This window comes from Meles meles, chromosome 13 (assembly GCF_922984935.1).
Source record: "Meles meles chromosome 13, mMelMel3.1 paternal haplotype, whole genome shotgun sequence".
Lineage (NCBI taxonomy): Eukaryota > Metazoa > Chordata > Mammalia > Carnivora > Mustelidae > Meles > Meles meles.
The window spans coordinates 50,346,645-50,362,137 of NC_060078.1; the positions used below are offsets into that span (position 1 = coordinate 50,346,645).

The following is a 15,493-nucleotide window of genomic DNA, read 5'->3' on the forward strand; positions in this document are numbered from 1 at the left end:
AGCCCACAGGAACCAGGACCCAGCAGTCAGGGGATGATGGAGAGGACTCCGGGGCTGAGCATGAAAAACAAGATGTTACTGGAGATCAAGAAACAATCAGGGCACGATTGGCAAGGAGGACAGTGCTGAGCCTTAGGTGGAGGAGAGGCAGGGCAAAGTCCCCTGGAAGAAGGCTAGGGATGAACAGGATGGTGAACTGAGCTCCCTCTCCCCCAGTCCCCACACAGGCACCCAGGGAAGGCAGCAGCTGCCACCATCTAACACAGGGCCAGGAGCACTCCCACACCTCTGCCACTGTGAACCCCCAAGGATTCCCATTTTACACATGAGGACTGGAGCACAAGGAGACTTAGTAACCTATTTAAGGCTGTACAAATTAATGGTGAGGGCAGGATTTGAATCAGGCAGACTGGTTCCAAAACCTACCCCATTTTTAAAGAAAATTACAGTAAAATACACATAAAACTTATGACTTAGGCATTTTAAAATATACAGTTCACTGGTATTATTAAGTTCATCCACACTGTTCTGCAATCATCATCACCATCTACCTGCAGAACTTCATCTCCCCAAACTGAAACTCCAAAGCCATTAAACAAGAGCTTCCCTTTCTCCCTCCCTGTGGCCCCTGGCAGCCACTGTTTTACTTTCTGTCTCCATAAATTTTCCTATTCTAGGTACCTCGTGCAGGTGGACTCATGTAGTATTTGTCCTTTTCAGTCTGGCTTATTTTACTAAGCATATCTTCAAGGTTCGTCCAGGATGTAGTATGTGTCAGATTTTCCTTCCCTTTTTTAAGGCTGAGTAATATCCCATTGTCTAGATACACCACATTTTGTTCATCCATTCACCCACTGATGGACACTTGGGTTGTGTCCACCTTTTAGCTATGGACATGGGTGTACAAATATCCTTTCTTTTTTTTTAAGATTATTTATTTTAGAGAGAGAGAGTGAGAGCAGGGGTAGGGCAGAGGGGAGGGAGAGAATCTCAAGCAGACTCCCTGCTGAGTGTGGAGCGCAGTGTGGGGTTCAATCTCATGACCTTGATCATGACCTAAGCCAAAATCAAGAGTCAGATGCTTAACCAACTGAGCCACCCAGGTGCCCCCAAATATCCTTGCTTTCAAAAAATGCACACTCTTAGCACCGTGCAGAATCACCTCACATAAACCCCAGGGTAGATGGGCATCAGTATGGAAGGGCAGGAAATGAGGTGAGAGAGCCAGATAAGATCTGGTGCAAGAGAGAAAGAGCTGCAGGCCAAGGAGGTGCCCTGAGAGACACCACAGGAGGAGGAACGCCTGCTAAGGAAGCAATGTGGGGCCTACCTCCCAGAGACACCCTCCATGTCAGAGTAGCAGCGGCCCCAAAGGTGGGGGGCAGGTCTTGGCAGCTTGCAGTAGCCTGTGTTCCTCTTCATTCCTGCTAGGCTCATCTTCACACAGTGGGCTAGCCAGGAGCCCAGGCCAGGGGGAAGGCAGCTGACCAGCAAAATCTATCAGAGAAGTGGACTGCGTCTCAGCAGTAATGACAAACAGAGGCAGGACCCCCTCCCACCCAGGGCAAACGCACCTTGCTATGTAGCTAACTGCCAGCTGCACTCACTGTGCTCTCTGAAACAAGGGAGCACTTACCTGGCAAGGCACAATAACAGCAGATAAAAATGTTCCAGGCCTGGACAAACAGATCTCTGGCCTCTCTCTATTCTCTTCAGCCTAAGCAAACAGAGAAACATCGTGGATATGTTAAAAGATTCACTAGCTCCCAAGATGTGGGTCAACTAAACAGATGTGACTGTTAAAAATCAGAATATCTCTAACTCGACTTACAGAAACATGTGAACTCCTACACAACAGAGAAGATGTGTTCTCAAGCTCATGTAGAGCATTTGGAAACACCGGCCCTGTGCTGGGGAAGCAAAAAGACCACACCTTCCACAATCCACAGTCTCTTGCCAGGTTCAATAAAATGAGAAACAATAAGAAGACAAGGTTAAAAATACATTTTGGAAACAAAATTAATTTCCACAATGGAAATTATAAAAACATCTGGAACTCCATGACAATAAGGTATTCATTTAAAAATTATAGACTTCCACAAAATTAGTATTTAGAGAGAAATTTATATCATTAAATGAATTTGTAATAAACATGGTGGAAAGAGACAGAAGAGAAAGCTGAAGGCAAAAAGCTGATGGGTGAAAAAAGAACCTAAAGTGAAAAACACTTTAGAAACAGACTGCTATAGGGGTGCCATTGGGTGGCTCAGTGGGTTAAAGCCTCTGCCTTCGGCTCAGATCATGATCCTAGAGTCCTGGGATCGAGCCCCGCATCGGGCTCTCTGTGCAGCAGGCAGCCTTCTTCCTCCTCTCTCTCTGCCTACTTGTGATCTGTCTGTCAAATAAATAAATAAAATCTTTGAAAAAATGAAATAAAATAAGCAAACCTCTGGGAAGTCAAGCGAAAGAAAAAAGGAAAAGGTATAACTATGAAAACATTAGGTTAAAAAAATATATGAAGGAGATATTTTAAACCACAAAAAGTAGATACAGCTTCATTATGGTTGATTTTGTTTTCTCTGGAGGAAGTAGAAGATTTTCTTGGAATGCATAAATCACCAACATTGGCTTACCAGGAAGCAGAAAATCTGAAAAGAACAATAAACATAGAATGAACGAAACAGGTAATGAAGGCATTACAGGGGCTCCTTGAGCCTTCAGAGACATGGAATTGTCATTACGGAGTTACAAAAGCACAGGAGAAAATGGGAAGCTCCCAGTTCCCTCTACAAGATTAACACACTTTCTACAGGAACACACACACACACACACACACGCCTGCATATAAGCGTACATGCGAGCACACATACGCTTGTGCACATACACACACGCAGGGACACATTGCAATGATGTAGAAAGGTCCCCCAAGACACATATACTAGCAAAAATAGAGTTTCCAAACAAAACATTTCTATGTGTTTGTTTTTTTAGACACTCCACGGAGGAAAATGTAAGTATAAAAGAGATCTGGAAGATACATATCAGATCAGCATGGTCAGCTGTGGGGAAGATAATGAGATGAGAGTTCCAGAGAGAATTACAGAGGGAACTGGTTCTATTTACACTCTTCCTATATTGTTGGAATGTTTACAAACTGAATATATTCATGTATTACTTCAAAATAATTACTTTTTTTCAAAATAATTAAACTAAGTGTAAATCAGTCAATAAAAGTAAATAAAACTAATAACTAATAACTTGTAATAGTAACTTAAAGAGAGAAGTAATAGTGTCTTTAAAGATTTTTTTTTTAAAGTAATCTCTACACCCAATGTGGGACTTGAATTCACAACTCCAAGATCAAGAGTTGCACGCTCCGTGGTCTGAGCCAGCCAGGTGTCGCAAGAAAACTAATAGTTTAACAATTACTAATTATTTTTACGCTAAAGAATAAAAATTAAAAATTTAGAAAACATGTGGAAAGATCTCTTATAATAGGAGGATATTTAAAGCTAAAGATCATTTTTTAAATTAAAGAGGTAGGAATGAATCACTCAAATAGGACACAAACTCTCAAAGCCATAAAGGAAAATACTAGATTTGATTGTGCAGGCACTTAAAACCTCTGTGTAAAGAAAAGGATCACAGATTAGTTGAAAGACTAATATGTGTCATATTAGGGAAAAAATATAAGATTTATATCCAAAATATGTAAGGAGGTTTTACAAAATTAATATGGCAAAACAACCCAACAAAAAAATGAGCAAAGGATATGCACAAATCACAGAAGATTATGAGAATGGCAAATGAACACGGGAAAACATGCTGGAGCCTTCGGGTTATCTAATAAAAATGCAAATTTAAACAATAATGAAATATTTCTTGTGTCTGACAGACTGGCAAAAATTAAAAGTATCGAGCACATTTACCACTGGCAGGAATTGGGAAAATTCTCAATTATTTTTCAGGTAATTCCTCTTATCTATTGATCTTTTCTTCTCCTTCTGGCAGTTGTATTAGAGGAATATCTCTAATGAATGTCTCTAATGGCCTTTCCTCATCTCTCCTAGAAATCTCCTTTCCTCATCTCTCATCTCCCCAGCCTGATCCCTGCTCATTCATTTTTTTCCTTCTCTTCTTTAAACTTCTCATCAAGTTTATCACTTCAGTACTTATATTGTTCATACACAATATCCCCAGATGGTTCTTCTTCATAACTGCCTCTAGCCTATTTCCAATATCCTCTTGAGTATATTTATTATGCACATGTAAATGCTTTTCCTGTCTTGCCTATTTATCTGCTCCCTCTGGTGTTCAGTTTGTGGTCTTTCCCTCTCCGGATTTACTCTTCTCATCCTCTGTCTCCCTTGGGATTTCTCATGGCTTTTTATCTTAGATTCTGGGCTCTATCAATTAATTATCCCTTTCGTGACATCTCTAAGCTTTGGGTTCATAGGATAGCTAGCAGTCCATATTGTTTAATTATTATTATTAGTTATTATTAGGAACAAGAAGCAAATTTATAAACAAAAGTCGTATCATCAGATGTTTTCATGGGTAAAGAAAATGGATGTATGAAGACATTGCTGGTGGGAGTATGAAGTGTTACACTCTTCAAGGGCCAGGTACTGTGGCAACATATTCAAGTGACAAAAAATAGACTGGACGTTCCATGATAAGATGGTGTAGACTTGCCTGTCTGCTCCTTCCCTCTAATATCACTAAATACACTAGAAATAATCTAACAGGCAATCATAAAAGGATGCTATGAGGAAGGCAGACTGGCCAGGAGGCGCAGGACTTGAGGAATGACTTTAGGAGTAAGTTCCTGAGTTTCTTTTTATCTCCCATTTAGCCCATTTGGGTTGCTATAACAAAAATACCATAAACTAACTAGGTGGCTTGAACAACAGAAGTTTCTTTCTCACAGTTCTGGAGGCTGGGAAGTTTACGATGAAGGCACTGGTAGAAGGTAAGGGAAGTAAAGGAAGGGGAGGGAAGAGGAGGAGAGGAGAAGGTGGAGAAAGGACAAGGCAAAATTGTTCCTAGATACCAAAAGTACAATCCATAAAAGGAAAAATTGCAAAATTGGATGGCATTAGAATTAAATTTTTTATTGCTCTGCAAAAGATCCTGTTAAGATGATGAAAAGACAAAATACAGACTAGGATGAAATATTTGAAGATCATATACCTAAGAATTTCTGTCTAGAACATATGAAGAACTCTTAACATTAAACAAATAAAATTGAAACTGTAAAAAGAACAGATACTTGACCAAAGAGAACATATAGACAGCAAATAAGGACATGAAAGGATGGTCAACATCATTAGCCTTTAGGGAATTGGAGAGCCCCAGGCAACAGAAAAGTACCAGGGAAATCATGGAGTAGGAGAAGTTCAGAACAGTGTTTACAAACTCCTGAGCTCCCTCCTGAGCTTTGAATGTATAGATCTGACCCTGAACAGTGTATCACTGAAGAGACAGATCAATGTCCAGATCCCGTATAGGCTACTGCATAATGCACACATGAAACTGACCGAAAGAACACCACCAGAGTTTTGTAAATGGAAATAACAACCGTCAGAACTCACAGAAGGCTTGTTAGAACTTGCAGCTAAACAGCACTTACAGGAACATGCATAGCATTAAATGTTTGTATTAGAAAAGAAGAAAGGGGGGCACCTGGGTGGCTCAGTGGGTTAAGCCGCTGCCTTCGGCTCAGGTCATGATCTCAGGTCCTGGGATCGAGTCCCGCATCGGGCTCTCTGCTTGGCAGGGAGCCTGCTTCCCTCTCTCTCTCTCTCTGCCTGCCTCTCTATCTACCTGTGATCTCTCTCTCTGTCAAATAAATAAATAAAATCTTTAAAAAAAAAAAAATTATAAAAAAAAAAAAAAAAGAAAAGAAGAAAGGTCTCGAATCATTAATCTAAGCTTCAACCTTAAGATATTAGAGAACAAGAGCAGAATAAAATCAAGGCAAGCTCAAGACAAGAAATAATAAAGAACAAAAACCAATGAAAATGAAGAGTAATAGAGAAAATAAAAAAAACAACAAAATTAATAAATCCCTATGAAGACTGACAAAGAACAAAAGTAGAGAAGATACAAATTACTAATATCAGGAATAAAGGAGATACTATCACTACAGACCTCGAAAGATGATAAAATGATGGGAAGGGAATCCTACAAATAACTCTATGCCCATAAATTTGGTAACTTAGATGAAATAAACTAATTCCATTTCATAATCTATCAAAAAATTCACTCAAGATGAAATAGATAATCTGACTAGCATTATGACTATTAAAGATATCGAATACATTTTTATTTTATTATTTATTTATTTATTTATTTATTTGATGGAGAGAGATACAGTGAGAGGGAACACAACCAGGGGAGCAGCAAAGGGAGAGGGAGAAGCAGGCTTCCTGCCAAGCAGGGAGCCTGATGTGGGGCTTGATCCCAGGACCCTGGGATCATGACCTGAACCGAAGGCAGATGCTTAATGACTGAGCCACCCAGGCGCCCCCCTCCCCCGAAAACATTTTTTAAAAATCTATAGGCCTACATGCTTCACTGCCAAATTTTTTTGTTTTTTTTTTATTTTTTTCAGCGTTCCAAAATTCATTGTTTATGCACCACACCCAGTGCTCTATGCAATATGTGCCCTCCATAATACCCACCACCAGGCTTACCTCCTCCCCCGCAAAAAGCCCTCAGTTTGTTTCTCAGAGTCCAGCCAAATTCTATCCAACATTTAAAGAAATAACACCAATTCCATTTAATCACTTCCAGAAAAATACAAAGGGAGAGAACACTTTCTAACTCATTTTATAAGGCCAGCCTTACTCTGATACCATAATCAGATAAAGACACAAAAACTCTGTAGCTACATATCTCTTACAAACACATATACAAAAATGCTCAACAAAACATCAGTGCATCAAATATAACAAAATAGTAAAAGGATACTATGCCATAACCCAATGGGGTTTATCCCAAGAATGCAATGTTGGTTCACTATTTGAAAAAGAAATCCATGTAATCCACCATATTAACAATCTAAAGATGAAAACCACATGATTATATATATTGGTGCAGAAAAGGCACCTGGCAAAATTCAATACCCATTCATGATTTAAAAAGAATTCCCAGCTAACTAGAATGGAAAGGAATTTCCTCAAACTGGGAAGAGTATCTACAAAAAAATTGGGAGTAAAACAATGATGCCCATACTCATCACTCCAATTCCACATTATATGATAAGTCCTAATAAGTCCAATATACCAAAAAAAAAAAAAAAAAAAAAAAGGCATACAGCTGGGAAGAAAAAAAACTGTCCCTATTTGCAGACAACATAATGGTCTATGTATAAAATCCTAAGAAATCATCCAAAACAACAGTAACGAAAGCCTAGAACTAATAAATGGGTCTAGTAAAGTTGCAGGATATAAATATATATATATATGTGTGCATATATATATAAATCAAAATAAATATTATATATATATAAAATATAAAAATAAATATGTAAATCAAACATTTCTCTAAAACTAGCAGTGAACAATTTGAAAGCAAAATTTAAATAATTGGTATTATTTGCAATGGCTCCAAATTATTAAATTATTAAAAATCTAGACATAAATCTAATAAAACATGCACAGGATCTGTAGGCTGAAAACTATAAAATGGTGATGAAAGAAACCAAAGAGGACCTAAGTAAATTGAGAAATATGGCAAGTACACAGACTGGAAGACTCAACAGAGCAAAGTTGCCAACTCTCTGCAAATTGATTCAGACTTAATGCAATCAAAATTACCACAGGATTTTTTACAAATGTAGGCAAGCTTATTAAAGCTATACCAAAAGGGAAGGGTCCTAGATGAGCTCCAACAATTCTGTAAAAGAGTTATAAATTTAAAGGAATCCCACCACCCCTTTTGAGACAATATAAAGTTACCATAATCAGGGGGGCCTGGGTGGCTCAGTGGGTTAAAGCCTCTGCCTTCGGCTCAGGTCATGAATGATCTCAGGGTTCTGGGATTGAGGCCCACATTGAGCCCTGCACAGAGCCTGGGGATCGAGGCCCGCATTGAGGCCTGCATCAAGCCTGGCATCCAGCTCTCTGCTCAGCAGGGAGCCTGCTTCCCTTCCTCTCTCTGCCTGCCTCTCTGCCTACTTGTGATCTCTGTCTGTCAAATAAATAAATTTTTAAAATCTTAAAAAAAAAAAAAAAAGCTACCATAATCAATTGTATGGCCAAGAGTTAGACACATCGATCAGTGGAACAGAATAGAAATCCCAGAAATATACCCTCACAAATATGCCCAACTGATTTTTGATAAGGATGCAAATATATTTCCATGAAGAAAGGTTAGTCTTTCAACAAACGACATCAGAAAAATTGGTTGTAACTTAAAAAAAAATAATAATACAAAAAACCCCTTAATCCAAACCTTACAGCTTACACAAAAAACTCAAAATAAAAATCATAAAGCTTTTGGGGCACCTGGGTAGCTCAGTGGATTAAAGCCTCTGCCTTCGGCTCAGGTCATGATCTCAGGGTCCTAGGACTGAGCACGCCAGATCAGGGCGGGCTCTCTGCTCAGCGGGGAGCCTGCTTCCCTCTCACTCTCGACCTGCCTCTCTGCCAACCTGTGATCTCTGTCAAATAAATAAATAAACTCTAAAAAAAAAAAAAAATTAAAAAAATCATAAAGCTTTAAAACTTTCAGGAGAAAATCTTCTTAACCGAGGGTTAGGAAAAGAGTTCTTAGTCATGACACCAAATACACAATCCATAAAAGAAAAAAAATAATAAATTAGACTTGACAAATGTTAAAAACTTTGCAAAAGACACTGCTAACAAAAAGACAGCTGTAGACCAGGAGAAAATACTTGTAAATCACATATATGACAAAGGACTTATCCCAAAATATATAAAGAACTCTCTAAATCAACATTAAAAAAACAAACAATCCAAATAAAAAGAAGGCAAAGGCTTGAAACTAAACTTTACCAAAGAGGTCACTGTATACAAAAGGCAATAAGCATATTAAAAGATACTTATTATTGGTGATTAAGGAAATGTGAATTAAAACCACATGAGTTACCACTACATACCCACTAGAACAGCTAAAACTGAAAGTACTGGCAGTACCAAGTGATGATGAAGAGGGAGAGTACTGGAACTCTCTCCCTCTCATTGGTGGTAGGAAAGCAAAAATGGTACAGCCATTCTTGAAGTCTGACAGTCCTATTAGCCCATATGACCAACTCCTATGACTAGCTATTTACCCTGGAGTAATGAAAACTTATGGTTACATAAAAACCCCCACACAAATATTTATAGCAGTTATATTCATAATTGCCCCAAACTGGAAAAAAACAGTCCTTCCGTTAGTGAATGGATAACCAACTGTGGCCTACCTATACAGTTGGATACCATTTAGTAATCAAACAGAAAGCATCAGTGATACACAGAACAATTGGGATGAATCTCAAAGGCACGATGCTTAGAGAAAGTAGCCATTACACGAGTTACAAGTCTTATGGGGTTCTACTTACCTGACACTCTAAAAACAAAGCTATGGTGTAGAACAGCACGTCAGTAGTTAGCAGGGTGGGGTGAGGGATGGTTGGGATGGCTTCCTTGCATGAGTTAGTGCTTGGGAGAGAGAGGATTGTTTGGTATCTTGATTGTGGTAGTGGTTACATGAATCTATATTGTAAATCACAACACAAATATTGATAAGGATGCAGATATTTCCCTGAAGAAAGGTTAGTCTTTCAACAAATGACATCAGAAAAATTGGTTGTAAGTTAAAACAAAAAAACCAAAAAAACCCTTAATCCAAATCTTATACCTTACACAAAAAACTCAAAATAAAAATCATAAAGCTTTAAAACTTTTAGAGGAAAACAGGAGAAAATCTTCTCAACCCAGGGTTAGGAAAATTTATATTGTATATTGTGCTGAAATACAGACTTACACACCTCTTTAAAATGGGATCAGTGGAGAAATAAAAATTTGAAACTCTGTTCTGTACCAGGCACTTTGCATGTAATCTCATTAAATCCTTAACATACTGCAAGATTGGTTATTAACCCCATCTTACAGACAAGAAACTTGAATCTCAGAGATACTCAGCAACTTACCTGTGACCTATCACAGAGAGCGGCAGAGCCTGGAATCCACCAACCCAGACCCTTCCTACACCTCAACACTGGGATGGTCAAGTCTGCCAGCAGTAGTGTAAGACGCTGGGAAAGAGAGGCTGTCCTGTTTGTTGATGTCACTTACGTGTCTGGCTTCTGTGCACAGCCTTGCTGAGCTGGACCTACTCAGCTCTAGTCAAGTGAACTGCAACACAATCACTGGGCCTCTTGGGCAGCACTGCTCTGCTTATATGGGTTGGACTTGGTGATTTTGAGGTATCTGAAAATACTGAACCAATGGGAATGGTTAACCCATGCTAGACTAGAAGCATGCTAGACTAAGACCCACCTGTGTTCAATTTTGACCCTTCCTTAGATAACTCAATCCACTTCCAGGAAGGTGATGTCTCTTAGGAATGCATTTAAGCCCAGATAGTAGGTCAACCTGAGCTTCAGACAGTATTCCTAATGACCTCTTCAGATGTCTCCATGTGACTGTCCCACAGGTACCACGCCCTAAAAGCAAGTTCCTCACTACCCAGCAAATCAGCCACCAAAATCCTTGGTGCAAGCCAGATACCTAGGAGTCCCAGGGATCTTTCCTGAAAACTCCTTGTTCTCACAGCTCTCAGATCCAACATACCTCCAATGTTACCTCCTAAAGCTCCCTCTCTGTACCATCTTTTGGCAGTCCTGTGTCAACCTCCTTCCAGTATGTACCTCTGGATTTCCTCCACATTATTCTCTACTCACCAGTAAAGGGAATTTTCAAAAATACAGATCTGACCATGTTTTCCCAGCTAAACATCCTCCAAAGGGCCTTCCAGTATCTTGAGATAAAGACAGTATTTTTTTTTTTTTAAAGATTTTATTTATTTGACAGAGAGAGATCACAAGTAGACAGAGAGGCAGGCAGAGAGAGAGAGAGAGAGAGAGGGAAGCAGGCTCCCTGCTTAGCAGAGAGCCCGATGCGGGACTCGATCCCAGTACCCTGAGATCATGACCTGAGCCGAAGGCAGCGGCTTAACCCACTGAGCCACCCAGGCGCCCCTAAAGACAGTATCTTAATGCAACCTCATCACCTGCCTCTCCATTTCCTTCTCTATCTTCCTCTGTAGCTTCCTACAACCCTCTGCCCATCCTGGCTCCAAACACACTGGCTTACAGGTTATCGTGCTGCCTTGTGCCACAGGGCCTTTGCACATATATTCAATTCTTGCTGGCTGATCACACTCTTCTTCTCACTCTTACCTTTTGCCAAGTTAACCTGCTTCTTCAGATCATGCACCAAAAGTCACTTTCCTCCTTTAAGGAAGCCTTCTCAGACCTCCTACACTATAGAGCCAGAGTCTTAAAAATGACCAAGGACTTCAAAGTTTTTTTTCAAGTGGGTTGTATCTATCAATTTTTATTATGTAAAAAATGAAAGTTTTAAAGTATTTTTATTAATTTGTTTTAAAAGAACACAAACTAGCCCATTACATGGCTAACATAAATTAATAGAAGCAGTTCGATTCTCTCATCTGTAGTCAGGCTACTGCACTACCGCACATCACAGAGCCTCTGGGAAACTCAGCTATGCACTGGACCATACACTCTTTTCTAAATTTTAAAGTTGAATTTTCAAGTCAATATCCACCCCCCGCAACCGGGAAGACTCATTATAAAGGTGACAGAATAAGCAATTATCCACAATCATCAAGCATTCATCCCTAATAAAAACTATTAAGCCAAAATTAACAGGAAAGTATTTTAATGATATTTTTGTAGCACAAATAATTAAACTGAGACAGGTAAGAGGAATATGAAGGAATCTACAAAACCATAAATAATATTCCTTTAAATCCTGACATAACCTAGATGCTGAGAATGAACTGGTGTCCTATCAACAGAGTTTCCATTTCTCTTCTCAAAGGCACAGTCTGGGCGATAAATCCAACAAAGAGGTCTTTTTGGGCTCCAATGCCCTGTGGTCATTTACAAGTACTGGAATATTTGAAACCATCCATCTCTGCAGATCCAAATGACAGTGTCTGTCTGAAGCTCATTTTGATGGCTCCTCAGGCCCCTTCAGGCTGGCCTTCTGATTTCTCCTTTCTTTCTGACCCTGAATTCGGAAGAGCTTCTTCCTGAGGTCCTTCTGTCGTTTCAGTTTCTCTTCTTCCTCCTTCTGCTTCACTTTGAAGTGTTCTTTATTGTGCAAATGTCGTTGCTCCTTGGCCTTCTTCATCTTCTGACTGTGCACTGTACTCAGAGCATCCAGCAGAGCAAGGATCTGACAAGGACAAAACCCAGTGAGCATCAGAGTACTCAGAATCATGCTTTCCTTCTAAGAGTCAGGGGACATAAACACCTCAGCTCATGTATCAAACCTAGAATCCATGATCCAAATGACTATTAACTCAGGGAAAATTTATCCTGAACTAGGAAATAATAATTGCATGGAGGCATAAGTAGGAGCATATTTACTGAGTAAAATACTTAAATAATGGCATTCATCACAAAACCACCTTTGTTAATCACTGTGGATACTACATACAACTAAGAATGATTTGCCAGCTGGGTGCATATTAATCCCCATTAAAATGCATAAGACACAGCATGACTAAACAACAGAAGGGAAATGGACTCTGGCCTTTCCTCTAACTTCGGGTTCTAGCACCTCAAATAAGTCTGGCTCTTATTCTTTCCTGAAGAAAAATGAGAACATAACAGAAATATCAACTGTGCTACAGAAAGCATTATTTTCACATCGAAATGCAACACGCAGGAAGCCATCTGTTGACAGTACCTTCCTCTCATGAGGTTCCCGTATGACGGCTGGTCTCAGCCTGTCCTTCGGCGTCTTGCCTGCCTTTGCTTGGGTCTTGGGCTTGTTCTTAAACGGCAGGGCCTTCTGCAAGGCTTTTGGAATGTGCACTGAATTAAAATGTTTCTTTTGCCTCACAATTGGCTGAAAGGAAAAATGAAAACAGTGATGTATTTAAATTATACTCTATATGCATCTAAAACTTGCCTAAAATCTTATCAATGGATTGACTTTTCCACATGATCAGTAACACGAGTCTGCTGACCATCAGAAATGAGGATTTAATCATCCATCAAACGTGATTGCCTCAATGGATGTACATTGCTCTAGGCAAAACAGAGAAATACACAGAATATACTTGCAATCCTCCAAAAAATCAACTGTATCCATGTCTACAGTATGAACCATAGGGATCTCAACAGAGCAGATGAATATATCCAAAGTTTCTTTTAATGAAAAACTCACAACTTATTTTGGCGGCACTGAGGTAGTTTCTTTTAGGCTAATAATAATAATCTAGGTGTTCATCTTCACTATCAACCTCTGTGGATTCACTTCCTCTAATCAGCAGCAGCTCAAGTGTTCCCATCCCTGACTCGCATTAAAAAGTTTAACTATTGTTTCTGATGGAGGGCCAGCTGAGAAAAATGAGATTTAAATGACATATAAAGGCCAAACACTCTCTACGTTCAATTTTTAAGGTAATCTAATTTCTGTGCTTAAACTGAGATGACCAAAATTCTTAACCGCCTCAAAATAGTAAGTGGAAAGTCTTGCCCTAGATCTTTACCCTCAAGGTCAACACCAACTATACAGAGAATATTTCTGGTATGCCTTTAAATTTATTATCAAAGACATCACCCACGATAATATGCAATATTCCCTGATAAGGAGTAACCTAAAATGCTTAGAATGAAGGAACTCGAAGAAATCACATTCTGAAAAAAAGAGTAAGCACCACAAGCTTAGAGATGGTACTTGTAGGTACCATGTCCTATATTTTATCAGAAATTCATGTAACATGATTCAAAATTTCATTATTAATTACTTTATTTAAAAAGCAATGCCTGTAAATTTGTTTCTGGCAGAATGGCAGCCTGATATCCTGAAACCCCTCTTATTATAAAACAATTTATATTTATCCTGCATTAAAACAAATCTTTTCAAATGCACTGCTGACTTGAGAAGAAAATCATGAAAGTTCTCAAAGACCAAATTCAAATGAAATGGGATTTTGAAAGACACTGAGAACTTAAAATTAAAAAAACACTGACATTGGGGAGGGGAGGCGAACCATAAGAGACTATGGACTCTGAAAAACAACCTGAGGGTTTTGAAGGGTCAGGGGTGGGAGGTTGGGGGAACAGGTGGTGGGTGATGGGGAGGGCACGTTTTGCATGGAGCACTGGGTGTCGTGCAAAAAGAATGAATACTGTTACGCTGAAAAAAAAAATAAATAAAAATTAAAAAAAAAAAAACAAAAAAAAAAAAACAAAACACTGACAATGCCAACTACTGGCAACTATTGTTGGTGGGAGTCTAACCTGATCTACTATACCAGAATACTATAGGCATCATACAGTGAAAGCCGAACACATGCATACCCCGTACCTGGCAATCCCAACCTGGGGGAGCAATGCAAAAGAAATGTGTGCACATGTACACCAAACAAGTCACATATAAGTGTTCGGGGCAGCATTTATAATGGCCAAAAATTGGAAATAATGTACATCAATGAATAAACTGACAGTATAACATAATAAATTTCTACTTGACAATAACAACATTTGAATGCCTACAAACACATGAATGAATCTCATAAAACTGAAGGAAAAGAAACCAGGCAAATAGTATATGCTGTATTTTATAAAACTCAAGGACAGGCAAAACTAATTTACATGTCAGGAGTCCAGAGAATGCCTATCATTGAGGTGGAGGTGGGGTAGTGACTAGAAGTCACAAGCGGGCTTTTGCTATGCTGGTAACTCTATTGCTTGATCCAGGTGATGACAATTTGGGTGTGTTAAATTCATGAGCTTGTGATCCATGTATTTTTCTGTATTTATGTTACCACTTCACTACAAAGTTTATTAAAATTTTCCCCAAAAACCCACTCATTGCTTTAATAAAAATTAGCGCATAAATTTTTTAAAAGTAATACGTGTATCTGATGGGGAAAAAATAGTTTAAAAGAATATATAATGAAAAGTTTGTCTCCCATGAAAACCCCTACTACCACTTTCTGGAATTCTTTCCAAAATATTCTATGAATATACATGTTCACTCAAATTTAATGGTAGATTTCCTACTTGGAAATTCTTTTTTTTTTTTTTAAGATTTTATTTATTTATTTGACAGACAGAGATCACAAGTAGGCAGACTCAGGCAGAGAGAGAGAGAGAGAGAGAGAGAGGAGGAAGCAGGCTCCCCGCTGAGCAGCGAGCCCCATGCAGGGCTCGATCCCAGGAACCTGGGATCATGACCTGAGCTAAAGGCAGAGGCTTTAACCCACTGAACCACCT

The 15,493-nt window shown here is 39.1% G+C and overlaps 1 protein-coding gene across 2 annotated transcripts in view; it reads right to left on the bottom strand.

Annotated features, from left to right (window-relative positions):
* Nucleotides 1-11,898: 11,898 nt before the first annotated feature.
* BMS1 (BMS1 ribosome biogenesis factor) overlaps nt 11,899-15,493 on the bottom strand; it is a 46,729-nt gene continuing 43,134 nt past the window's right edge. For both annotated transcript variants that reach the window (XM_046027359.1, XM_046027358.1), the window contains exons 22-23: nt 12,954-13,115; nt 11,899-12,437 (exon numbers count right to left, since the gene is read on the bottom strand). In XM_046027359.1, coding sequence (XP_045883315.1) covers nt 12,207-12,437; nt 12,954-13,115 — 393 coding nt within the window. In that variant the 3' untranslated portion in view covers nt 11,899-12,206. The remainder of the gene's footprint in view (nt 12,438-12,953; nt 13,116-15,493) is intronic.